Source organism: Oryza brachyantha, chromosome 1 (genome assembly GCF_000231095.2).
Source record: "Oryza brachyantha chromosome 1, ObraRS2, whole genome shotgun sequence".
In the NCBI taxonomy this organism is placed as follows: Eukaryota; Viridiplantae; Streptophyta; class Magnoliopsida; order Poales; family Poaceae; genus Oryza; species Oryza brachyantha.
Genome location: NC_023163.2, coordinates 25,783,733 through 25,810,172, shown reverse-complemented (window position 1 = coordinate 25,810,172; position 26,440 = coordinate 25,783,733). Strand labels below are relative to the sequence as shown.

Sequence of the window (26,440 nt, the reverse complement as noted above, 5' to 3'; positions counted from 1 at the left end):
ATCTTTAGAGTACGGAGCCAATGATGTCATCGAGCTCCAATATAACTATTCCAGTGAGCACAGAGACAAAGTTAGTACTTTTTTCAAACTACCACATCCATTCTATGTATGAATTTCTATGTCCAACATTTAGCCGTCTGAAATTATCATTTAGAAAATTATAAAAATAAAAATAGTCACAACGAAAGTAACATTCGTGTTTTATCATCTAATAACCATAGAAATACATATTATAAGCCTGTTTTAAATAAGATGCATGGTTAAACGTTAACCATAAACATTATAAAAATACACTCTTTCTGATACGGAGGTAGTATATAATTACTTAAAATGAACGTATTTAAAACAAAATGACAAACACGATTTGATTCTGGAACGTAGCATGGACTTGCTTTAAACTGGCATTCTTTCTACCGCTGTCAATTACGGTGAAAAGTTTCTAACTAACTCATGTAAAATTCTGCTTTTTCAGGGAGGCCAAGGAAAAAAGAAATTTAGGAATTGAAAACCCCAGGGCAACTACCGCCGGCGCCCGGGGACGGGCGGGGAAAAGCCTCCGAACGCGAGTGCCAGAATGGAAAAAGGCTCCCAGATTAAAAGCGAAGCGTGGGGAGTGGAGGAAGCAAAGCCGCCGCTCGGGACGCGGTCCCACCTGGAGCGGGGGGCGGCACGTAGTGCGAGCACGTCGCGGGCGGTGCGGGCCCCGCAGCGAGGAAGACGACGCATCACGATCCGTGCGTCCCGAGCTGGGGTCAGGCGCGGGCGGGGGGCAGCGTCGGCATCGGCAGCGCACGCAGCAGGCGGCCTGCGCGTAAAGACACGTGGGCCGCGGCGGCCACCACACTCCACGCTGTCGTCGTGTTCCGCGCACGCCTCCCGCGCCAACGGATCGTCAACTTTAGCTAGCCGAGCGGCCCGAGCGGCGCGGGTTGGGTGGGAGAGAGGAGGAACCTTGTCGCGCGGGGAAATTCTGGTGCCGCAAGCAAAGATACGCCGTTCGTAGGCGGACCCGCTCGCCGCTCGCATCGGCATTGGAATATTTGGTTTTCGAAATGGCTTGATGCTTTGCTGCGTTTCCGTGGTGAGAACAAAAGACTACCCGATGCTTTCTGAGAATAGACTAGGGAGTGTTGGCTTTTCTTTTGGCGCCGGTTGTCATCACGACGGATAAAACTCTTTCGACATAGGCATAAACGGTGTGTCATTGTTGGGCACGATAAGATAATATAAGAGCAAGTTTAATAGAAAGTCAACTTACTAGCTATAAGCTTATATTATAGTCAACACATATAATAGATTGACTATAAGGTTGACTATAATTTGTATCTCTTATCTCTTTCTTTTATCTTTGTATTTAATGCATTTTTTTTTGGAGTGGTGTATAGCCGGCTCTTGCATAAGAGCCAACCTCACTTTTTTTTCATTATTTCTTTTCTTCACATCAGCTTATAGCCAACTTATAGTCTACTATTATACTTGCTCTAACAGGACATGTATTAATTTCAAATATACTATATGTCCCAATTTAACTGTATTTATGGATTTTCGTATTCAAAACTTGATTATTTGTCTTATTTAGAAAATTTATAAAAATAAAAAATAGTCACACATAAGATACTATTCGTGTTTTAGTATAATAATGACAAAATACAAATCATAAAAAAAATTTAAATAATATGTATGGTTAAACGTTAAATATAAACAATGCAAAATATACTCTTTCTGAGAGGTGGTCGATCAAGCCATATTTTTTTCTTCCATTTATGCTTATAAGCCAAAATTTAAAATTTTAAACTTAAATTTATAGTTGATTTTAAGGTATTTCACCGAAGTTTATTTTTTAGTTTTGTTTTTTGCATAATAAGAATACTTATATAAAAATTTTATTCATACATTATTTTTCAATTGTAATTATATTCTTTGACTTTTTTCATAAATAACTGTGTGACGGGATGGAAGAGGGATCGAAACCACAGCGGGAGCTTGAGTATCTACGTAACGTACTCACGCAATCGTTGATTCAAATTAAGCACCATAGGCTGTTGTCACATGTTCCGTAGTAGCTTTCCATGTCAGTCTCAAACCTGCCGAACCTGTTCCGGCTATGCGCTTATCCACGTGAGTGCGATCGAGGAGCCACTTTTGGGTTGAGTATGCAAGGAAACTACACATAATCGGGTGAGCACACCCAGGATGTAGAAGATCACCCCCGACGGTGCGCGCTAACGGCGCGGCGGGACGCAGGGAGAGAGTGTGGGGCGCGAAGCCGCGCGCGCGGGCGGTGGGCCTGGCTGGCGGTGGCGGGGCATCCAAATGTCGGCATCGGCCGGCTCCGCGGGCGGGCGGGCGTGCTGCTTGGATTGCGGGGACGTGGTGCACCCACCGCTGCGGACTGCGCCTGCGCCAGTGGGGGCGGGGCGGGGCGGGCTGGTGGCGCTGTGCTCTTTTTATTTCGAGGCGCAGGCGCGTCCAAGTGCCTACAAGACCGACAGTTTAGTACAGCAGCCCCCATGCACCCACCCACGCGCGCGGCGAGGGCATCGGCACGCGCCGGTTTCCCCGCGGATTGCGTGATGCCGCCGCGCGCGCCGCTTCCATCACACGCTTGCGGCAGCGGGGCGCTAGCTGCCGCTTTCGTGATGGGCCGGACGAATGGATTGCTAGACGTACCTACGACGATGTACCAGGAGCCGCTAGCTACCACCCATTATGAGTTGGATGGATAGGACAGCAGGTGGCCCACCCTGCCGACGCATCAGTTCCCGCCGATTCTTTTTCCTCAGCGGCAAAAGCAAACTACCGTCCAGAAGCTGCTACTCTAGTCCTCCGTCTGATCTACTCCCTCCGTAAAAAGGAAAAAAAAAAGCTCAGCCCTGTTTAGTTCCTATTTTTAATAAAAACATAGTATCAAATTTTTAGACATCTAAAACTAACTATATAGTTATGGGTGAATCTTTTAGGTCTAATTAATACATAATTAGTCATAAGTACTACAGTAATCAACATCTGCTAATAACGGATTAATAAGACTCAAAGATTCGTCTCGTGGTTTTTTAGGCGAAATCTAAAATTTATTTTGTACCTAAACTACGTCTAATACTTCAAATGTGAGACCATATATGCCGACGTGACACTTCTCCAAAAAAATTTAGAACTGAACTGGGCCTATGAGAATATGACTCTACTAATACAGATTTTAAATTTGGATATCTCTTCTAATTTAAGTTTTTTAAGGATGGAGGAACTACTAACCCTCTAGTTTTTAATAACTGATTATAGTTAAAATTCTAAAACTTTATTTTTAATAATTTTAATACTTAATGTTAAACATTATAACAACATGTATAAATAAGTCTTAAAAAATACTCCACCTGTTCCAAAATAACACATTTTTCACTTATAACATGTGTACCATTATAAAAGCAAAAACGACAAGAATACAATTTGTTTTAACAAATCTTAATATAATTATTTTTCACTTTATCTATTCTCAATGTATTTACTTATTACTTTTTACAAATCCTAATACAATAATTACTTAAAAATCAATCTATTTTAGAACAATCTAGAATGACCAAAAATAATCTTATCTTGGGCGGGCGGAGCTAGAAAGATAAAAAAGTAGGGCTGCCATCGTTTCGGAGTTGCAGCTGCTTATAAACTAAAATTTAAAATTTTAAACTTAATTTTAGACTTGATTTATGGTTTTTCACCATGTTTTGTTTTTGAGTTGATTTTTAAACTTTTGTTTTTTGAGTTGCTATGTACATGTATATAAAAGTTTTACGAATTATCTTTAGTTTGAAAAACATGTTTCGCCTTTTCTTCTAAAAAGCGGAATGATGGAAGCCTAAGCTTCTTTTGGACGGAGGTAGTACATTACAATAAAAGTAAAAGCTTATTTATTTGTTTTATACTCATTTATTATAACAAGGAATCATAATCAAATATAGTTTTTTGAGATCAATTCATTGTCCAAAACAACATGAATTAGTAAACTGAAGGGAGTATTAATTAAATTCACGACATACTGCCAAACTAGTAGGAGTATTTATTTACTGGTAGTATTTAGGCTTGTTTGAATTGGAGCTAGTTTTTGCCATATCTGAATTTTGGCAATTTTAACCGTGCCACATGGATAGTTGCTTTACTATGATTTTTTGCTCACGCTTTCAAAATCTTTACAAGTCAAACAGCTGTTTATCTTTATTCGTATGTATGTTTGATTTACATTATTTAGCGATTATTGTCATGGATTATTTATTTAATTGGATAAATTATATGAGAAATAATCTTAACAAATATCTCAAAACTAGTGGCCTACGCAAAGGAAGTTTTATGATAATTTTATTGGAAGGTGGAGCAAAAAAATTGTTCCAATACCCTGACAAATAATAGCAATTTCTAGCATTCAAAATTTATCCAGACATAAAGCAAAGTTTCCATCGACATTATCTCCTTAACAAACCACGATCTTCCATCATTTATTTTCTCATTCCCAAAATGGTCAATTTTTACACCATTTCTTTTCCCAAAATAAGTTTATTCTTAACCATCATCGCATTAGAGTTTGTGAAAGTGGAGAATAAATGACATTAAAACTAGAAAAAGTGAGAGATAATTGCATTTGGATTTTGATAAAGCGTTCTAGTTTTTTTCTTTATTGGTACATGTGATATGAGTGAAAATGTAGTTATTTTAGGATAGTTGTAGTAATTTCTTCACCAACCTCCTTATCATAATCAATAAAAAAAATCATCCATTTGATTTCACGTATATTTTTATTAACCATACTGAACCATAAGGCTGTGGGCGAGAAATGGTTGTCACGAGAAAATAGTTGGAAAAATTAAAGTTAAAGATGCGGTGATCAATTGAAGTACGGAGGTAGGTAGAAAATTAGTTGTATTTCAAGACAAATTTAAATAAGAGAGGAGTACCTTATTTTGTATTCAACTCGTTCTAAAATAGAAACATTTACTTGGATTTCAATCTTGTACCACAACATAAATATTTCTAACACTATTTATAATCATACATGTTCCATTAATCACTTTGACTATTCATTCTTTATTTATTAAAGTGTGTCGTAGTTCTTTCTCTCTAACCTTAATCCCAACTCACTCCGTCCCAATTATTTCCACTCATCTCATACATACAAATATAAAATAAAATAAAAAAGAACTATAATAGCCTAAATTTATCAAATCATAGTGCAATTATGCTGCATTTTATCTGCAATAACTTTCAATGCATTTATTCTGTACTTTCACATGTTTTGACGAAAATAAATTTATTTCAGAATAAACAAGATAGATGAAAATGATCATGTTTTGAGACGGTGGTAATACTAAACAATCTATAAATCTTACACTCCATTAAGTAACTTATATATCATTTAAGATAAGATTTGATAAATAAATTTTAAAATTTCCACCAGTAATCTTGTGCTAAAATAAGTTTACAAAACCTAACGACTTTTCATATTATAATAGTAGTTTTTTTGGGATAATCTAGGTATACCATTTGTCTTGTATTTAAATTTTGAAGTAAGTATTTATTAAATTAACGGTGGTTGGAATTTTTGAAATTTGACCAAATATTATTATAAGTGATAAATATATTTGACTGCATGGAGTATGGAACTCTCAATGACTCGGTCGTTTATATTAGGGGATGCCCGGAGTACCGGCCCTTTTTGAAACCAATGAAAACTGTCGTGTTGAATATATTTCGAGAGGAAAATAGTTTTTTACTCATGCATATAAAAGAAATTATTAGTAGAAAATAAACATTACTAAGGAACATTACCCATCTAGCTTGATAATTTTTGTCATTTAAGATAACACTACTGTATCTAGAACTTATCTAGTATGATTTTCTGCTATAATATGTGTAATAAATAAATAAAATATTAGTTTTATTTAAGTCCTTAAATTTTTAGGTTTATTTATGTTGTTCAAGCATCTTTAAACTAAATTGTTTAAAGTTATTGATAATTAAAGTTTTAAATATTTGACTTTAGATTTATTTTAAACAAAAAGTTTATCTAACTAGAGTGAGCAGTAGTATACGGGTTGGCTTGAAAGTGAGTACCACCGGGTTGGCTTGAAAGTCAGTATGTGGGCGGAGCAATTTCGGGCGGCAGCTAGGATGCACCCCACTTTGGAGACGGAATTATTGAGAAAGGAATTTATGGCGCCGAGGTGGAGGTGGACTGGTGTGCCGCGCGTGGGTCGCCACTGTTCCACTTCCACACACTTGGGTTCGGCCCCGGCGCTAATCAAATCCGGATACATTACCGCAACCCAAATCTATAAAGGCGTTAGCCTAGTAGTTATAAAGATCTCAGTGCTGAGTTCTGGATTCATCGATCAGTTAAAGCGAATTTTTCAGGATTTTAACAAATTCATGCTTTTTCTTAAAAAAATCTATTTGCTCAGACACGGGGCGAGGGCCCACCGCTCAGCCGCACGGATGGCGGGTGCGTATCAATCGGGCGTATGCTTTTTTATACGCCGTCGAGAAGGACGGAAGGGGACAGATCGAAAGTGACACGCTGAAAATAATAATAATAATAAAATGAACGGGAAAACGCGAGTGGGGCTGAGAGACCGAGGCCGTCTTCTACGTGCCGCCTCGCTGAATCAGTCGTCGAGCTGTGGGTCCGCATATAAGCCCACGCGAACGGCGCGGCGCCAGGTGGAGATACGGGGCGTGGACGCACGGGATTGCCCGGCGACGCCGGCACTTGTCCCGTTTTGTTTTTGCTCCTTGCCTTTGCATTGCTTTCCTTTGCTTGGTGGCGAATGATGCCAGTGGCGGGCGGGGCGGGCGGCGTGGACCGCGCGGCGCGGGGTGCAGCGGGAGGGAGGGGGCAGGGACGTCGCTGCTCGCGGCGCCTACCGGTTCCAAGTTGTTAGCCTCCCCGCTCCCACCTGACGTCTCGACCTGCCGGTGCGTAAACAACGCGGCTTCGCCTCGCGTGCCGGCCTCGCCGTATCTCCGCTTTGGAATTCCGCGATGGTGGTTAGTTCCCAAAATTTCTCAAAAATAAGTCACGTCGAATTTTTCTTTAAACATTTAAATGAAGCATTTAATATTGATGAAATAAAAATTAATTGTACAGTTACAGAAGAAATCTTGAGACGAGTCTTTTGAGCCTAATTAGTCATAAATGTTACAGTAACCCACATGTACTCATGACAAATTAATTAGGCTTAAAAGACTCGTCTCGCAGTTTCTAGGCAAGCCGTGAAATTCATTTTTTTATTCGTATCAAAAACTCATTCCGATATTCGGTCAAACGTTTGACGTCACACCTAAAAATTTTCTTTTCACAGCTAAGCACCTAGTCTAGCTGGCCTCCATCACTGCCGGCAAACGTAAGCGCCACAAGTCTGAGATACTCCCGCGTCTCCATCTATGGATTTGCACCGCTATCTTTTCCTTATCCTTAGGCTAATAAGTAAAATTTAATTTTAAATTTTAAATTGATTTTAAGATTTATTCATCCTATTTTATTTTTTAGTTTTTAAATTGATAATAATAATAATTTTTATTTATAAATATATTGTTTATTTTTTATACAACAAACGAAAGATGACTCATTGGATTACCCCTCTTGTCGCTCCAGCACCGTTCGATGAGAATTCAGTATAGTACTATTACTATAGTAGATCAAAATGACAAACTGTTTACGATAAATCGTTCGATGAGAAATCAGCACATACTGCTATATTTTATATATAATGAGCAGATCTATCAACTTTAAGGGCATGTTGGACATAACTCTAGCTATGAACTTTAATTGTAGAGTCAAGAGTGCGTCAAACGGTATAGACTATATTTTCTAGATCGGAGTTAACAGATTTACTTAAAAAATGAAATACATGGTTGAAACTAGGTTTTTAGTGCTCCACAGTTTCACTTCATCTCAAAAGACTCACCGTTCTAATCTTATTTAGAAATGCGATTATGAGTTTTTATATAAAAACTTTTAAAAAATTACACCGCCTAGCAATTTGAAAAACATGCGGGTAAAATCCACGTAAAAAAAACTAGGAATAAGCTGTCACTATGTAAACAATGCTATAGATTATAATTTTTTGATTAAATTTTATGCTATTGTTGTTTTTCTGTAACACTTAGTTAAAGATATCGCTTAATGATAATTTTGAAAAAAAATAGTTACAGCTTTCTAAAATTTGTAGGCAAAACTCGTTTACCATGAAAACTGACATATCTTGACCGAAACCACTACTTTGTTCTAATATAAGCCAGTGAATAGTTTCACAATGATTTGAAATTGTCGTCATGATTAATATTATACGGTCTTGTAAATGATTTGTTTAAATGGAAATTGGTTTGAACATATATGCGGATGTGGGTGTGTCTAAGTAATATGGGTTAGGTTGTAATATTTTACCCAAAACGATGAGTTTGGTTATTTATGTGTTACTAGCATATTGTCCTTACGTTATATTTGTTAAAATATATCATTAGTATATAATTAATGTAGAACTAATAAAAGTGATTTGATATATATATATGTCCTAGTAACTTTTTCTTGTAAAAGATGTGGCGGAGTTGGTGATTAAATAGGTGGCATATTCACCTCTCATTACCACCAATACTTCTCTTTAGCAGTATAGATAATTTATGTCAACCTTAATTAATGATAAGAACCATCAAGTACCCGAGCATAATCAAGGATGATATGAAGTTGGGAGTATGGACATGCCCAGTCAATGGCGGAGCTATGATTAGGCTGTTCAGTGAGGACCGATATCCAGAAGAGTTAAAAGCAGGAGGCTGGATGATGATGTTGAACAGCACGGTGAAGAGTGCTGTAGGGAAGGATTTCATAAATCGTATGCGCCAGCTTGTAATGTGCGAATAATTAATGAATATAAAATGAAAAGATGAGGGACTTTACATGGTTGGCACGGTACTTCGAGGTGTTGTAGGCTGTGTAGCATATACTAACTGTCATTAGCTCAACCTAGCAGCAGCCCTTCACTCTGGCTGCCATCTTTGGGATTGAAGATGGCTCGTGGAACTTGGCCTTTGCATGGGCACGCTAAGCCTTGCATGCGAGTGGGCTGCTTCTTGGCTTGGAGCCGGTGGCCCGTGGCCTAGAAAGATATGGTTTTGGTGGGCAGCTGGCTGGCCGGCCCGCTTAGCGCAGTCAGCCAACCAGAAATTTTTTATTATATTTAAGAATTTACTCTTTTATATACTACGTATAAGACATGCACAACACTATCCAGAAGGGTACCTTTTCAAACCACTATCCTAAAGGTGTTTTACGTGATGTGACATACATACTCTTTTATGAGGACGTTTTTTTTAGGCTGAAAGGAGCCACCTACAAAAGCAGAAATGGCATGTAGTTGGTATTTTGCACGAGACCCCTTAATGGTCTTCATAAGTGTTTTTTATATCATATACTCCATCCGTCTCATAATGTAAAATATTTGACTTTTTTAGTTACAATATTTGATCATGAGTAAAAAATAGATATGGCATGGCATGTAACTGACTCCTCTCATCTTCTCTTCTCACCGTCTTTCCTCATTCCTCAGCCTCTCTCTACCCTATCGAAGGGAAGCAGCTGTGGCCTATGGCAGGGGAATTGTGGCCGCTCTCCCTAGGCCCGTCCATTTCTTAATATTTCTTTTGACTAGCCTACCATCCATGTGGACACCACGTCAGTCAAAATCACCCTCAAACACAGGTGAAGGAGTTGTTTTCAACTGGTTTTAAACTCGGTGGCAGCGGTGTATCTGGTTTTTGCAGTTGGGGGATAAGAATCGGGTCTGGGCAATAGTTGAGGCCTTGAGGGAGCTGAAATACACATTTTCCTTTTTGAATCATACTGTAATCGAATATGGGCTGATTTGGACCGAACCAAACACCTGCCAGCAGTTCAGCCGCTCAGGCGTTTTAGCAGGCCTGAATCTCGGCCTATCTTTGCTAATAGAGCACAGCCCGTGGTTGCCAGCATGGATCCCCCACTCGCTACGCAGTTGGGCCGAGTCTACTACTAGTCCCAGAAGAAAGGGCTAGATTAACCAGCAGAAGCAGCTCTGCCTATACATTGCGGGAATCGAGTCTGACCTTGCTGTTCCAAAACCAAGTTTGCTATAGATCCTCGGTTACTCACCCGCACACCAGACAACTTCCTCACCTGGCCGAATAAGATCGCCGTGCGCCGTGCGGTGTGCCACTGCCCGCCGGCCTGGGTGCCAGCAGCACGTATCCAGTACGCCGTTCGTTTCGCTGGTACTCGTCACAACCCAAAGCGCTCGTCAAATCCGGTCGGACCACACGCACGCTAAGCACAACGCGAACGCACCCGGCCTCCTCTCTCGCTTTCTTTTTTCTTTTTCTTTCCTTCCCCTCTGCGGCTCTGCCGCAGTTCCACCCACCTCACGCTCTCTCCTACCTCTCCACGAAACCACCGCGCCCTCCCGGCCGGTCTCCCCAGCACCTCGCGAGGGCAAGACGCCGTTTCCGCCGCCGCTGCCTCACCCTCCCCCGCCGCGAAAGGCCGAGGGGGCGCCGGGACACACGAGGAAATGCCCGCCCAGAAGCGCCCGCTCCAACCGGCTGACTCCGATGATTCCGACGGCTACGTCCCAGTCCGCCGCGCCTCCACCAGCCGCGGCGGGGGTGGGGGCGGAGTCCCGCACGAGGCGGATGGAGAAGCCGCCGCGCGCCAGGCGAAGGAGCCGCCTCGGGAGTCGCGGGACGGAGGTGAGACGGAAGGCGCACCGACAACTATCTCTCTCTCTCTCTGTAGATGCACGAGGACGGCGCATCGCCCTCGATGCAACGGGCTGTGGACGTGTCTGACAGGGCTTTTCTGCGTTTCATGATGGGTTTCGCAGATCCCGACGAGGAAGATGGCGGCGGCAGCGACAGCCAGTCGTCTCTGATCGGTGCCGGCGACAAGGACGAGTAAGCCTTCGTATCTCTCTCCCCTACCTCTCCCGGGTTGCCTCGCGTGGCCGTGGTGGTAATCTGGCCTCGCCGCCGCCTTTTGTGTCGAGCACTACAGAACTAGCCGCTGGCTCCCCGTTCGTTACTTCTGCCGCTCCGCTCTCCGGCGAGGCACGTGGCCAGCTGCCGAGCCGAACCGGTGAGCTCTACTCTATATAGTAACGTGGCGATGCTCGATGATTGTTTCGGCGGATTGTTCGCGTTTTTTGTCATCTTTGCGCTGGGCGAGCTGACCAGCAAGGATTCTGCTAGAAATTAGTCTTACGAGGGTCTGCATGCTTTCGATCGTCATGATGCGCGTGTTTTCTCACGGGGACGGCATACACAGACGGTGCCGAACTGCCGAATGCCAGGGCCAAGATCGAAGCAGCATCGATGAACACTAGTCACGATGTGATGCTGTCATCGCGTAGGAGCTGATTCTGACCTGTCCGGCCATCCAAGTTTCGCTGGTGTTTCTTGTTCATTTTAGATAGGTAGGGAGGCTGCTACAGAATCCAACTACGGAAGAGTTGGATGATCTTCTCGAGTCATGGATTTATAGTAGATCATTAATCTGAGTTCCATGGCTCTCTGTAGAGTAGAAACTTTTACATATTCTTTCGCAGAGCCTAAAGCCTTCCCCTTTCATTCTTTTAGTTATTAATCAATCTTTGTTTCTTCAGCTCTATGCATTAAGATTATATTATAAATAAATTTTCGTTCAGAAAAGTTATAAATAGGATAGCAATTATTACATGCCAGTAAAAACTAAAACACAGTCAGTTTGGCACCCAGCCTGACAGTAGCATAACGATCAGACGAGTATGCAATGCTAAACTGCAGTTTGGACCCTCAAACCTCTTACCTCTATATAATATAACCAACAAAAAGTTCAAAAGTTTCAACGCCATCCGAGGTGAGTACAAGACCTGCCCATTTTGTCGAAAGGATCTACTGGGCTCACAGTTATACATTTAGCAAATATCACGGTCTTTTTATACCTATCAGGCTTGTTTCTTCCAGTCCATACATTTATAACAGTTGTCCTGCATCTTCTGAAACAAAATATAAATACAATCAAACGTTTCTGCATGGCCAAGCTTCTTAAAAAAAGGAAATATTTTATGGTAGTATGAATAGTGACACTTTTTAGTGCACTTCTGATAAAAAAAATTTGACCACACCTCCACCGTTGGATTCTTGGTTGCATATTGTTCACATCAAATGAAACATGGCTGCTTTATTTTACCGCGTAGATTCCTTCCATGGCTTCACTGACTAGTTTTGGTTATCTGGTGCAACTTTGATCAGAATGGAATATTAGTCCTGTAAGATCATGACTCCCTCTAGTAGGTTTGTTTCCTGTGTTACGATCCTACGAGTCCCCTTCCTATGCTTCTGACAAACGCAAGCTACATAAGCTATTAAACTCTGCTGCTATGTTGTCCGCTCCCTCTTGAATCCTTCCTTTCCAATGGTTGTGCTCTACCAGATGAACAGAGATCTCAGATCTGTCGGTTTCTCTTCGTCGACGTGTACCGGAAGATCGTCAGGAGGACATCACCCCGCGACCGCTGCTGTAATAAGCTGCTCCATCCTCCAGGGATACACATGGCCGTAGCCGCAGGCTTCAGACGGTGACTTTATATAGAGGCGCCGGGCACGCGGTGGGCAGTGCAGCTAGTGCTCGACCGAGGAGGTTGGTCGCACAAGGCGCGTCATGATCTACCCTCGGAGCCTTCCACGGCCTTCTCACAATCTCAAAACAAGGAGGCCTCTGCGCTTCACCTCACGCAACTCACGTTCTTTGATCAAAGCCGTACTCAAACGAGCAGGCCTGGGATTAGCCTGTCGCCGCTGGTACGAGCACGGCAGAGAAAGGAAAAGCACGGGAGGCGGCCGGCCTGCATGCCCCGTGCGCCGTCGATTGCCGCGGTGGTGGTGCATACCAGTAGCTCCGCAGCCTCCCACCTGGTCTCACGCGCGATTCCCGAAGGCAATCGGGCCGGAACTACCTAGCCACGCAGGCAAGGCTGCGGGAGCCGGGAGGGATTTATTCACAAAATCACGAGTCACAACCCACCTCAGCCCAGCGCAAACCGAAACAGGTCCCAAGTCTCCCGAGGCACTCGTCTTTATTTTCCTCTCTTTCTCTCCGTCCAGGCGCACGCACCCACCTAGCCACCTCCCTTGCGCTGCCCTCCTCTTCCTTCCTCCCTCCCTCCCTCCCCGACGACCGCCCCCGGCCCATCCGGCCTCGTCGGCTCGTCGCGAGGGTAGATAGCCGCCACCGCCGCCAGATCCTACCGGCAGAAGGCCAGAATGCCCGCGCAGAAGCGACGGCTCTCGTCGTCACCGTCTTCGAGGCCCCGCGACCACGTGGAGACTAACGGGATGGCTGCTTCTTCTTCTTCTTCAAGGGCCGCCGGCGGCAGCGGCAGCGGCGGCGGCGGCGGAGGAGGAGGAAGCGGAGGGGGAGTTTCGCAGGCGCCGAGGGGAGGTGCCGCCGCCAAGCGGACGGCTGACCCGCAGCCTCAGCGCGAAGGCGGTGAGTTTCGTGGCGTCGAGGCCTCCCATCTGTCCCGCGGCCGGCCGCGATATGCATGTTGCGTTCGGTGCCCCCGTGCGAATATGGCTAAGCGGCATGTGTGTTTCGATGGGTTTGGCAGATTCGGACGCGGAGTTCGGCGGCGGCGTGGACGGCGACAGCGAGTCGTCGCAGAGCGACGGCGACATGGACGAGTTAGTCTTCCTTTCTCCCGTCCCTCCTCCGCTCCCTCTCCGACCTCCTCCGGCCTCGTCTGTCTCCTCTGACTGCTAGCTTTCGGCCCCCTCGCGGTGCCGTGACCCCAATACTAGCTCTGGTGGCATGTGCGAGGTGCCGCCATGCCGGCCGGAGCTGGTGGGCTTGGGGAGTCGTCGGTATTGGACATGGTGCTGCTTCGTCGTGTGTTCAGGTCGCCTCTATGCAAGCGATCGCATGCGTTACATGGATGTTAGTTGGTATACTACGGGCTGCCTACGCATACGATCTCGTTGTAGCATTGCACGCCACCCACATGCCGGAGATTGCTAGGAAACGTACTCTGTCTCTGTATCAGCTGTGCAAGGCTGCAAGCTACTACCTGTTTGCATTGTACTCTTGTGCTGGAGCAACCGCTTTCATCTGAATTGCTCTGTTCGACGTGGTTTCATTTGAACATTGATTCATTGAAGCTTGGAAGAGTTCTGTTTAACAGTTGTTTTTCCTTGGATGTATGCTAGTATTTTTCCATTGATTGTGAGTTTTTATAATTTCGCTTACCCAGACAGTTGATTTTGGTTGATATTGCCTTAATCAGGTGTTCTAACTCTGCTTGCTTTGGAGGCTTGAAAGTCGGCTGTAATCATGTTTCTTTTCTATAGGGGCAATGCCCTCTCTCTCTTTCAGAGGGTCGTCTTAAATGTGCATCTATGGATGCACATGAGATTCAAGATTCTAATCAGATTTGATATTAAACCGGATTAGGTTGTGTTACTGGCAAAACGTTACCTCATTACATCATTATAATTTGGACCATGATAGATGATAGTCTAGGCAGTTTTCAGGAAGGACCATCGCTATATGTGAGACCTCCTGGATAGTCTAATGTGCTCAAATATTCAGCTCGACTTACTGGCCTTCAGTTATATCTCGCCTCTTTTCCATCTTTGAGTTGTTTCTTAATGCTATATTGTTTGAAGCTAATGCTGCACTACTTTATTTTTCACTGCACTTGGAGGCATGGTATAAATTTAAGATCAATGTCCAGTGCATACATGCTGAAAAGTAATGTTTCCCACATCCTAAAGCTCATATGAACCTTTTTCTCATGCAGGTTTATTGTAGTGAAATTAGCAGAAATTCGAAAGGAGGTCCAATGCCCTATATGTTTAGGTATGGATTTCCCCCCTCAAATTTCGTAGAGAATTTTATTTTGAAACTGAAGCAAGCGTTCCTAGTGACCTAGTGTTATCTTAATAAGTGAGTAGAAAGCAGTTATGTACATGGATTACAAGATGGAAAGGAGAGAACAAATCTCAGTGCCACACACCTACATTGGTTGGCTAGGTGGATAATTCCAGAGATTTGGATGTAATCTTGATTATTCATATTTCAAGCCTGAAAGTTGAACAATACATGCTAATCCATGCATCCTTACATGTATGTGCACACATGAACCTTTTTGTAGCTACATTATTTAACCTAACATAGAAACCATCTGGAGCACTGTTGTGTAAGATGATTTAAACTAGCGTAGTCAACCCTGTTGTCATTAGTATGTCATTAAATAAACGCACTATTATGTGCATCTTAATTGCCAAATAGATGAATGAATTTAGCATGGCTACCATACTGCTAGATTTTTCAACACTAGAATTTTTCAATTCTGTTTTCTTACTAAAGACATTTGAACTACAGGAACTATAGCCTATATGGTTGAATTTCTAATTCTAATTGCATGCTCAGGAGAATCTGATTCTTTTTTTTTATCATGAACACATGTATTGTTGGTCTGGAAATGTTACTTCCATTGTTGGTTTGGACAGTTACTGCTGACAGTATTATTTCATAGTCACTGTGGCTGCATCTCTACTGATTACAGAATCACTCCATATGTAGTTTCTGTAGCAATTATTATATGGGCTAAATATCCTGTGTTATAACCAATGGTAGTGCTTCTACCCAATTATAAACCATAAGGTGCAGTTTATCACCTCTTCATTTTACAAAACATCGACAGCAAACATATTTTAACAGTATATGTTAAATACTATTTTCATGCATTGGAAGAACTCCAAGTAATAAAATTTCTAAGTTGCAAGTTTGAAATTTTAGATTTAATGGTAATCTACATGTACCATTTTCTGTCAGATGGGACTGCCATAAGAACTGTGATCATTTTACTTTGCAGGGATTATCCGGAAGACAAGAACTGTTATGGAATGTTTGCACCGGTTTTGCAGGGATTGCATAGATAAATCTATGCGGCTAGGGTACGTTGCCATACATCACTTGTGCATAATATCAGTTTAAACGTGGAATTTACAGATAATGGTTTCTAAACAATAGAAGAAAACATTCTTTGTTTGAGAATATGAATAATGCACTTATTTTGCAGAAATAATGAATGCCCAGCTTGCCGCACTCACTGTGCAAGCAGACGTTCTTTGAGGGATGATCCTAATTATGATGCATTGATTGCTGCCTTGTATCCAGATATTGATAAATATGAGGAAGAGGTGATGCCTTGTCACTTTTTTAGTTTTGGTTTTCTTTGGCCTAGGCACTTATAATATTTTTTACGCGCAGGAACTTGCTTTCAGTGAAGAGGAGAGGAGTCGGAACAAAAAGGTGAGCTTATCTCTTTGGTACTATCATAAGACCAGTAACCTGTATCTTACATCTGAAGCAAAATATTGATACAAAATTGAATTGTCTTTTCACCATCTATTTTATCATCATATTTCAAATTATTTTTTCATGGAAGATCCAAGCAACAATCGAGGAAACAATTCGAAGACAGTCAGAAGCAGTTGGTAAAAAGCGTTCGACAGCCAAAGCAACTGCCACAGTTTTTGCAAGGAAGTACAGGAGAAACATGCGAACACGGGGTAGAGCTAAAACTGTTGTTCCTGATATTGCCCCTACTGGATCGGATGACGAAGGTAGAGAAGAAGCAAATGCCATTGATGCCACCAAGGAGTCATCCTCTGCTGATGATCACTGTCCAGATTTAAGGCCAAAAAGGGGTAGGAAAAGGCCTGCATCACGAGCATCTCCTGCCAGAACCATTGGCAGCAGTGACAATGGCTTTGAGGAGACTGATGAATTAATAGGTGGCAAAGAAAGTTTCACCACCTCTCCGCTGCGGGGAGAGATGCTTGCATGGGGTAAAAATGGAGCACGGAGCCAAACAAGACATGGCAGTGTTGGTGGTTCAAATGGCAGGATGGCAAAGAGCGGACGCGTTGCAAAATTGGTGGACCACCTTCGCACTACTGATGACATGGATAAGCAGGTATTGTACTACATTTGCAATGCATTATTAGTTCATTTCTGTATCAATATTTTTTCTAAATATGTTCTCTTATACCTAAAATTGAGAAAATTTCTATGATCTAAACGGTATGCTGTTTGAAAGTTTAAGATACAGCATAAACTGTATGCTGTTTGAAATAAGCTTCAAAAAGGAGGAAAAGAAAGCAATGTTCCATTCTATGTCGTGATAGTGTTCCTGAGCTCTAATGATTAGAAGATGCATTCCTCTGCTATGTTTATTATCTCATGTTTTGGTTGTTCTATCCATGCGACTGACATGTGCATGAATATGCAGTGTCTAAGGCTCTAAGCTAAACTTGTAGGCGGCTGAATTTTTAATGTATTTATCTTGCAGTTCAACTTGCATCTTGTTCTTCTTCCTCTTGACGAGCAAAGTACCCCTAACTTGGAGAAGCCCTATATAAGTTGTCGACCAACCTTGTCCATTCGGCATCTTGTACAGGTTTGTTGCTTGCACCTATAAATATTTTAGTTTGGAAATGTTCTTGGTGGTTGATCTAACTAAAGGCTGTAAATTTTGTTTGTTTTTTTTCAGTTCATTGCTCTTCAGTTGTCTCTGCAAGTTGAAGAACTTGAGCTCTTTATGAGGATGGACCGCTGCATTGGAAGTGTTGCAACGAAGGACAGTATAGGTAATGGCAAAATGCGCATATCTGATGGCCTGGAAAGAATAGGGGAGGATAAACTTCTATTAGAGCTCCACCCTTCTGTTACTTCCCATCACGGTGATCTGGTAAGTCCAAATATCCGCATGAATTTAGCTTCCACATGTTTTTTCTTATCCTTGCACTTCTGATATATCCCATTTTTCCGTTGAACTGTTAGGAATTGCTGTACGCTTTAAAAGCTCAAGGCTAGATCATAATTTCTTGACACCGCTTTCAGCCATTGTTGCTACAGAGGTTCATCTGGCCAATCGGGCTCTCAATCTGGCGAAAGGCTGTATATGTAAAAAGCATTCCAATGGTAGATTATTTTTTCATCATTTTTCATCAAATTTTATTACTTTGTAATATATAGATTTTCATTGTTTTCATGGATTCGTTCGAATTTATTAGCGATGGTTATAAATAGTCTAAGTATATATCCCTACTCTTGTTCGTTGATCGTTATACATTTGTACCAGTGACAGGAGCATGGGAATCGTTCGTTCATAGAGTTATAGCCTCAGTTTGGCATCGGTCACCATTCTCCCTACATTGCCATGCCTCTGCGTTTCTGCTATTTGTTTTGGTCAAATATAATGAACTAGGCTGTACAAATTTACGTCCAGCTGCTCTACTCTCTGTCGGTGTCCTCTTCATTTTTTTAGCATGGGTTCTTCTACCGCATACGGCCATTATAAATCTAGGCATATCTCCTAACTAAACAAACTGAACGAAGCTCTCATATGCTACCGCAGTCCTTACAGTTGAGAAACAATGGTTCGACATCAACATCAGGGTCGATCTTCCTTTTGCACGACTTATATTAGCAACATATTGTTATGTAGTAGAAGAACCACATGCAACAATGGTGCTCTACTTTACACTCGCCATGACTTACAACACGACAACTTTAGACAAGTTTCCGGCACCACATACAAACTTGAAGTACTTAAGTAACCATGTACAATCTAATAGTGCTAAATAGCAGGTGAACACTTCGGGTGAAATTGATTACTCAAACAGCAGAATCTTGCGAAGTGGTTGCACTGTAGCCTCACTCACCGTTGGTTCCGGAGATGGATGACAGGAGGAGGATTAGGGTCGCTCCAGTCCAGGATGCCTGCGTGCGTGAGCAGCGAGCATGTCAGCATGAATGTCGGTGTTGCTCGACGGCGCGAGGAAGAGAATGAACTCCTCCCAGAAGTCGGCCAGCACTTTCCACCGCTGCGTCTCGTCCGTGACCCTTGTGTTCTTGTCCCAAAGTTCTCCCGCAAGATTGGCTCCCATCTCTAAGATCGTCCCATATATACTTGCCCTGCAAGCACGTCATCTTCTCCAGTTCTCCCATCTGCTGCTGATGGTCTTGCAGCCGCCAAGGCGTTCCCGGGCTTCCACGACGACGGCGTCGAAGATGCGTTGTGTGTCGTAGCCATGGCGGGGGCAGCATGTCCGGAACAAAGGCTGCCAGGTAGGCGCAGTAACCCTATAGGCTCTTCGCGACAAGACGGTGATCGCCAGTGACCAACGATGTCCTCTTACACTCGGAGATGTTTGTCAATGCGCCACACCGTGGATTGCAGTTGCCAGGGCGCAAGCCCAAGAGAAGTGACCTCCCAGCTGATTTCTTGCCAATGCTGATTGTCCGTTTGCAAGCCTAACGACGTACACCCTCTATATTTTTTTTAGGTATATTACGCAGTTGACTTTTATATTCACAATCATCATTTATTTTATTAAAAAATTATATAATTACTGATTATTTTGTTATAATATAATTTATTGTTATATGAATTTTAAGTATATCTTATAATTTTGCATATCTGGATATATGTTTTTGAATAAGACAAAAGGTAAAATATAGGTTAACAATTTCACGTAGTTATTAGTTATTTTGTGGTGATTTGTTGTTTCATTAAAGAAACTTTAGGTGACTTGAATTTTGTATATATGCCAAAATAATAAAACAAACGTTAAAAATCAGATAGGTATATGTTTCACGTACCCTATCAAACATTTACAACCTGTAGGGCAGGCCAAAGCAAGGGACGACGGACACTTTACTCTTCTAAAAAATTCCTTCATTTCAAACACCAATGTTCCTAAATTTCGTGTAAATTTCTATGTGTTTACACCCAAGTTCCTACTTTCTCTCTATGTATTTTTACGTTTTCTACTCGTGCTGTCTCAAAATTCAAATTTGCCTTGTACTACTAAACCAATCACAATCTCAATTGATTTAAATTTTTTGGTCTACCACTCTACCTACTCATTTCAACCAATCCGTCACTTGTCATCTCAATCTTAATTTCTCAAAAAGTATATATAAATTATATTCAGAGACAGTTGATATCATGCATTTTGTTTCCCCTGTGTCTCAAACGTAACGCAGATTACAGCCAATGCGGGCCCGCGTGCAGTGACCAGAGGGTGCCTCAGTGCCTGTATCCAAAAGAATATCCTATCGATCTCTCCCCCCTGGTTCCTCCCGAACCCAAGCAGCAACAGCCCACTCCCACCCCCCAGCTCTGATGCTGAGTCCACCGCCGGTGCCACTGTTCCCCCGTGCCTCCCCTCTCCCATCGCCGCCCAGAGCCTCAAACCCTAACGGCACTGACCCCACGACCGCCGCCGCAGGTGCCGGCATGGGCGCGGCCGCTTGGTGGCGGCGCTCGCTGGGGCAGCGGTTCAACCCAGCCGGCGTGGCCGCGGTGGCGGCCGTCGCGGTGTCCGAGCCGCGCCTGGCGCTGCCGCACGTGTCCTTGCAGGATATCCGGTGGCTGGACTGGGGCGAGCTCCGGCGCGCCGGGTTCCGCGGCGTCGTCTTCGACAAGGACAACACCCTCACCGCGCCCTACGCGCCAGGGCTCTGGCCGCCGCTCGCCGCCGCGTTCGACCAGTGCCGCGCGGCCTTCCCGCCAGGCTCCCTTGCGGTGTACAGCAACTCCGCAGGTCTGGGCTTGGTTAAACTGTTGTTAGAAAGTGCTGATTTGGGCGAAATGGAAAATAAATGTGCAGATGGAGTTGATGTGTTTGTTGATTGCCGCAGGGTTGAAACAGTATGATCCAGACGGATTAGAGGCAGCGGTGATCGAGGCTACCATCCAGGGGGTTCATGTTATCAGGCATGGCAAGTGTTCCCTTATTTTTTGACTCTTCAGTAGAAAATGTATATGCTACAATTTAAAAGCTTAGAACCCTTTGAACTCTCCATGCGTTTTGTTCTCGTGTTACTGAGGCTGACATTGGATTGAATGGGAATTATGGAACTGAAACGGGCATTAAGAATATAATTAATTGTTTTGAGCAACTTTGTCACCCGATTCGTTTTTAATGCTTGTTTCAGATTTGTTCGCCTCCAATATTGTTAACTGGTTCCATCCTGTTAAATATGCAAGTTATATATTGCAACTTTGAAGTTAGGCTTCAAATAAGTTCTTGTTCCTATATTATCTTTATTGTCGACTGTTCGAGTGGCTGTAGCTTCTAATCACGGTTTGCACATATAAAAGATAATTGAGATACTCTGTTTATGTATATTCTCTACTGGTTGCAGATATAAAGAAGCCTGGAGGAGAAGCTAAGGAAATAGAGAGTTACTTTGGTTGTTCAGCCTCAAATCTTGTTCTGGTAGGAATGGATATAATCACTTGTGACAACTTACTTCTAATGCACTTTACAACTTTACATTGCTAAGTTTATTCTTTCATGCTTCCAGGTTGGTGATCGATACTTTACTGATGTTGTTTATGGAAACAGGAATGGATTTTTTACTGTACTTACAGAACCATTGAATTTTGCAAATGAATCTTTTATTGTCAGAAAGGTAGGATCTTCAATTATCCTGTGAAACAATCACTGTATTTGCAATGGCTCTCATCTTTTTGCTTATGCTTATGCTTATTAGTCGAAATTTGGATTTTAAAACTTAAATTTGGATTTGATTATGGGTATTTTTTTTATCATAGTTTATTTTTCAGCATTTGCTTTTAGATCACTAGAAACACGTATATGAAAGTTTACCCAAAAAATATTTTTAATTGTTATTAAGCTGTTTGGGGGGTAAATCTGCTTAAATTGCTGGTTTTGTGACTGTTGCTAATTCCTACTTCCTCTGTACCAAAATACGATTATTTTTGTGCCCTCTTGGTTGTTCCAAAGTAAGATCATCTTCAAGCAATCATTGTATTTGAGTTTTGAAAGTATGAAACGAATAAATTGGATCTAGATAAAGTGGATTACAATTGCATTGGGATTTGATAAATTAGAGGGTATTGTAGCCTTTTTGCTTATGTATTGGTATATGTGGGATGAGTAAAAAATGAAGTTATTTTGCGATGGAGGGAGTAGTACATATATTACAATGGCATGCTGATGACAGGAAACCAAGCCTGTGAGCTGTCATGACAATCAAAGAGTAAACTAACGAATCCCTTGTTTTTTTACAACCATGGTCCTGACCACCAGACAGTCTATTCATCAATTTCCTAAATCAAGGTTTTCTGTGCTACATGATCTTACCAAGATACTGTACTATCAAATGCTGGAACAAAATTCAAGTTACTAAGTAAAACCCTCAGTTGATTTTAGACCCTAGGTTTGCCATTATTGTGATGTGTGAGTCTGGATCATTTGAGTCATCGTATGAGCATCTTATGTTTTTCTTCTTGTTCCGCATCGCTCTTATGTATAGATTTCTGAAAGTTCATCCTGACATTTTTTGCTTTACCAGGTTAGGAAATTTGAAACATACATTGTCAATTATTGGTACAGGAAAGGGCACAGACCAATTAAGCACCCGTTGCTCCCTGATGCTAGACAAATTGTAAAGTTTGATCCATACAAAGACCCTATGGCGCCTGGAGCATAGCACAATTATGTTTCTTGCTCCAGTTAACAGTACACTCGGCTAACTAGTTCTGTTCGTTGTATGCTTTTTCTGAATCAGCATGGGCAGATGTTTGTAGTTTATGTTGAACAGATTATAGAGAAGAGTATGTTACGACTAAGCTCGTTTTTGGTCAGGTTGTATGGTTCTTGACTTGTGTAAGACCCTGATGGCTTTTCCTGGGTTCAGATCAAGAGAGTTCATTTCTTCTCTAATTATCTGCTGTGCCTGGACCCCTGGGCATCGACTTCTGATCCCATCTGCTTGATACAAGGTCATAAACTGCTGTTATGAAGACCTGGAAGTAATCTAATTATGTTGTTCGATACACAAATAATTTAGTTCTTTTTTGTGTGCGGATGTCTCTGCTCTGCAATGACTGAAAATGCAAACTATGCGAGAAGTTGCGCACGCGAGATTACAAAAGTGCCAAGGCATGATCTGCTCAGTATCTATACATTCCACATCTCCACTAGGAATGTTTACCATATTAGCATACATCACTCTCCTGACATTTTTCTGAGTACTTCGTTTACATAGCCAAAACCCTGCAGAAGTCTGTGGTTGCAAAGGCGTAATTTGAGGCGTTTATTTCACACTGGTATGCAAAGTCCATGAAAAGCGTCTTCTTCTTTGCCCAGCAGGCGCATCGATTTTCAAAGAGATGACCTTGGTTTAATTGATGAAGACCTTTTACCATACGAGTATACGCCTTGTCCACGCTTCTTTCCAAGTCGACCAGCATCAACATATTGAACAAGAAGAGGGCAAGGGCTGTATTTGCTGTCTCCTAGGCCATTATGAAGTACCCGAAGTACTGAAAGGCATACATCTAAACCAATGAAATCAGCAAGTTGCAAAGGTCCCATTGGATGATTCGTCCCTAGCTTCATCCCGGTATCGATATCCTCTTTAGTCGCTACTCCAGTGTAAAGTGCCCAGAATGCCTCATTGATCATTGGCATGAGGATGCGGTTCACAATGAAACCAGGGTAATCCTGTGAACATATTACAGTCTTCCCAAGTCTGCAAAGTTCAAAATAATAGTTAGGCAATGGCAAGTGTACAAGTAGTTGGCAACGTTATAATGGACATATTTATAACTAGACAATTCTTTTTATGTCATTGGAAATTCACCAGTTTCCTTATATGTCACTTGAAATTGGTTCTTCACTTACATACCATTGTTTCAAATTTGTCCACCCGAAAATTTCATTATCATCAATAAACCATTAAGTCAACGAAAAAAAGATGCATTAGCCCTTATGGAAAAAAATTCATATGTAACGGTCAAATTTTTATTTCTCATAAGTTATATCCAACAACTCTATTAGTAATAAATTGTTCCATGCATACACATATAGCTGCTATATTTTACCAAATTGCTACCTATTATTATATAGCACGATTTATTATTAATAGAGTTGTTGGATATAACCTATGAGAAAAATTTCGACAATCACACATGAATTTTTCCTTAAGATCAAGTGAGTCTTTTTCCATTGACTTAATGGTCAACTAACAATTCATTAATGATAGTGATATAATGGAGTGAACAAATTTAAAACAATGGTATGCAGGGAAAGAGCCAATTTCCAATGGCATATAAGGAAACTGGTATAATTTCAGTTGCACATAAAGAATTCATGCTCACCGATAGTTACTGTCAACGGGTAAGAGAACTAAAAGTTTCAATAGGAACAGAGGCCCTTTAAGCTAGGGCAAACCTACTTCATCTTGATCCAGCTGTTGATTTAACTTGTACTGAACTACTACATGTGTAGCCATGGGCACAATTTTGATACATCACGAATTTGTTTACCACAATAAAAACATGACTTGAAGTGTGGAAGTCTTGACCAGAGAAATGTTGTTTGCAATGCTAATTTAGGACCTAAACTTCACCTGAATTCTAACTGCTGCAATTCCACTGATTTTTCAACAATTCCAAGCACACATAAGGTTGTACTAGCTATGAAGTAGTAGTACCATACTAGTTACAGATTAAGGATGGTTACATTCATTTCAATTTGGAATCTAATTTAAACCCTCCAGAATGTACATAATATTGAAGATAATGTTTCCTGGAATCATGTACATCAGAAAGAGTGTTTTTTATATAATTTATTCTAACAAAAATGTCAGAAATAGTTACTAGACCTAATAGAAGTTGTAAATACAAAGCTTTCAGTTACCTTTCAGAAAAAGATTTGACTGTAGCAAAAACCTCTTCTGATGTGTCAGACCCTCGTATAATTTCAATCAATTTCATTATCGGAGGAGGGTTAAAGAAGTGCACACCTATCACCTGCACCAAGAAAAACTCATTACGACTTATGCTCCCAAACAAAGATCCAAACATTCAAATAGAGAAGTGTAAAGCAGATGATCTGACAATTTTGGAACCAGAAAGAACATGCAAGACAGGGTTATCCACCACATTTGCACTTTTTTCAGGAACATGTTTTGAAATAGCTCTAGTACCATATGCAATAACTTTTCTTCATTTGAAAAAAAGTCATATATCTGTACCTAAGTTCAGAATTCAATACTATCACCGCCATTGGCTATACCACCTTACAAAATTCTGGCAGAAAAATGCAATCCAAAAGTTAACACATTGGCGCGTCACTGACTCGATATGACATTCTAAATCTCAATTCAGGACGTTGCCCCAAGCATAATCTAAATCTCAATTCAGGACGTTGCCCCAAGCATAACCAACACAAGCTAGGCCCTCCTCTTTTAGCTTTTTTAACGGCATATTTGCAAACAAAAAATAAATTTTGAATAAAACTTTTATATACATGTACTTAATGATACGAAAGTAAAGGCTAAAACTAAACTACGATGAAAAAAATCTTAAATCAACTCCAAATTTAAGATTGAAAATTTAAATTTTGGCTTATAAGCATAAGCGAAAAAATAAGGTTGCTAAACAAAAGTAACAAGCAAGCATATGGCTGGAAATTGAGACTATGAAGCAACTAGCAGCATTAAAAGACACTGCTGGGTTTAGAGGCGAGTTGTTGCTAACCTGACAGGGGCGATTTGTGGCTGAAGCCAGTCGGGTTACAGAGATCGAGCTAGTGTTGGAGGCAAGAATAGCAGAAGGTTTTGTGATCTTATCCAGCTCAACAAACAGCTTCTTCTTTATGTCTTCTGATTCCACGATGGCTTCAATCACAAGATCCACATTCCTAAGCTCTTGCACACTGGAGACGCACTTAATCCGCTCGATGGAATGCTCACAGGCGGACTACATCGCCAAGCAAAACTAAAACGGGTGTCCTTTGTGTCTTCTGATAAGCAAAAGGCGGCGATTTTGGGAGGTCAACACGCTCACCTGAGAAAGCTGGCCCTTGGTGGCGAGGCGGCGGAGGGAGGACGAGATGGAGGCGACGGCGCGGGAGAGGGCGGCGGGGTCAGAATCCAGGAGGAGGACGCCGCAGCCGGCGGCGGCGGCGAGCTGGGCGATGCCCGAGCCCATCTGCCCCGCGCCGATCACGGCCACCGCCTTGATCTCTTTCGCCCCGGCTTGCGTCGCCATGGTTTCGTGTCCTAGTCGTTCTTGGGTTTATCCGCGCGTATTGGGGTGCGTAACGTGTTACACTGTCACTCTGCTTTTACAACTGGGGACGCATAAGGCCGGTCTTATGTTTCATGGTACCATACTGTCATATCAGAAGTTTTATGAGATAAATAGAATACTGACACTCATTCGATTTAATTATCTAGTTTATGATTTTGATAACTATATTATAAAGTCTAATACCCCTTAACAGTTAACACTAACTTCAAAATATAAATATTTTTATTATTTAGTTTCTTAATACA

The 26,440-nt window shown here is 42.0% G+C and overlaps 3 protein-coding genes across 3 annotated transcripts; 2 read left to right on the top strand and 1 right to left on the bottom strand.

Annotated features, from left to right (window-relative positions):
- The first annotated feature begins 13,114 nt into the window (after positions 1-13,114).
- LOC102708662 (putative E3 ubiquitin-protein ligase RING1a) lies at positions 13,115-18,338 on the top strand. Its single transcript, XM_006644778.3, has 10 exons — positions 13,115-13,537; positions 13,659-13,731; positions 14,847-14,905; positions 15,924-16,005; positions 16,131-16,251; positions 16,322-16,363; positions 16,500-17,030; positions 17,406-17,513; positions 17,607-17,804; positions 17,897-18,338. The coding sequence occupies exons 1-10, from the start codon at positions 13,312-13,314 to the stop codon at positions 17,927-17,929; spliced, it is 1,473 nt and encodes a 490-aa protein (XP_006644841.2). The 5' UTR covers positions 13,115-13,311; the 3' UTR covers positions 17,930-18,338.
- Positions 18,339-20,188: 1,850 nt separating this feature from the next.
- LOC102714062 (phosphatidylglycerophosphate phosphatase 1, chloroplastic/mitochondrial) lies at positions 20,189-22,951 on the top strand. Its single transcript, XM_006646342.3, has 5 exons — positions 20,189-20,667; positions 20,765-20,845; positions 21,272-21,345; positions 21,434-21,541; positions 22,448-22,951. Exons 1-5 carry the CDS (start codon positions 20,247-20,249, stop codon positions 22,583-22,585), a joined length of 822 nt encoding a protein of 273 aa, XP_006646405.2. The 5' UTR covers positions 20,189-20,246; the 3' UTR covers positions 22,586-22,951.
- Positions 22,952-23,021: 70 nt separating this feature from the next.
- LOC102708386 (probable 3-hydroxybutyryl-CoA dehydrogenase) lies at positions 23,022-26,215 on the bottom strand. Its single transcript, XM_006644777.3, has 4 exons — positions 25,950-26,215; positions 25,641-25,862; positions 24,799-24,911; positions 23,022-23,629 (listed from the first exon to the last, which is right to left on the bottom strand). The coding sequence occupies exons 1-4, from the start codon at positions 26,151-26,153 to the stop codon at positions 23,260-23,262; spliced, it is 909 nt and encodes a 302-aa protein (XP_006644840.1). The 5' UTR covers positions 26,154-26,215; the 3' UTR covers positions 23,022-23,259.
- Positions 26,216-26,440: the final 225 nt, after the last annotated feature.

Bases quoted from the DNA above. Each gene is read 5' to 3' on its own strand.
- LOC102714062 (XM_006646342.3), top strand. From the start codon at position 20,247: ATGCTGAGTCCACCGCCGGTGCCACTGTTCCCCCGTGCCTCCCCTCTC. The intron at 20,846-21,271 runs GCAAGTGTTCCC...TACTGGTTGCAG, and splicing joins GGTTCATGTTATCAGGCATG to ATATAAAGAAGCCTGGAGGA. The intron at 21,346-21,433 runs GTAGGAATGGAT...TCATGCTTCCAG, and splicing joins CAGCCTCAAATCTTGTTCTG to GTTGGTGATCGATACTTTAC.
- LOC102708386 (XM_006644777.3), bottom strand. From the start codon at position 26,153: ATGGCGACGCAAGCCGGGGCGAAAGAGATCAAGGCGGTGGCCGTGATC. The intron at 24,912-25,640 runs GTTAGCAACAAC...TTCTTGGTGCAG, and splicing joins CCACAAATCGCCCCTGTCAG to GTGATAGGTGTGCACTTCTT. The intron at 23,630-24,798 runs GTAACTGAAAGC...TGAACTTTGCAG, and splicing joins GTCAAATCTTTTTCTGAAAG to ACTTGGGAAGACTGTAATAT.
- LOC102708662 (XM_006644778.3), top strand. From the start codon at position 13,312: ATGCCCGCGCAGAAGCGACGGCTCTCGTCGTCACCGTCTTCGAGGCCC. The intron at 13,732-14,846 runs GTTAGTCTTCCT...TTTCTCATGCAG, and splicing joins AGCGACGGCGACATGGACGA to GTTTATTGTAGTGAAATTAG. The intron at 16,006-16,130 runs GTACGTTGCCAT...CTTATTTTGCAG, and splicing joins GATAAATCTATGCGGCTAGG to AAATAATGAATGCCCAGCTT.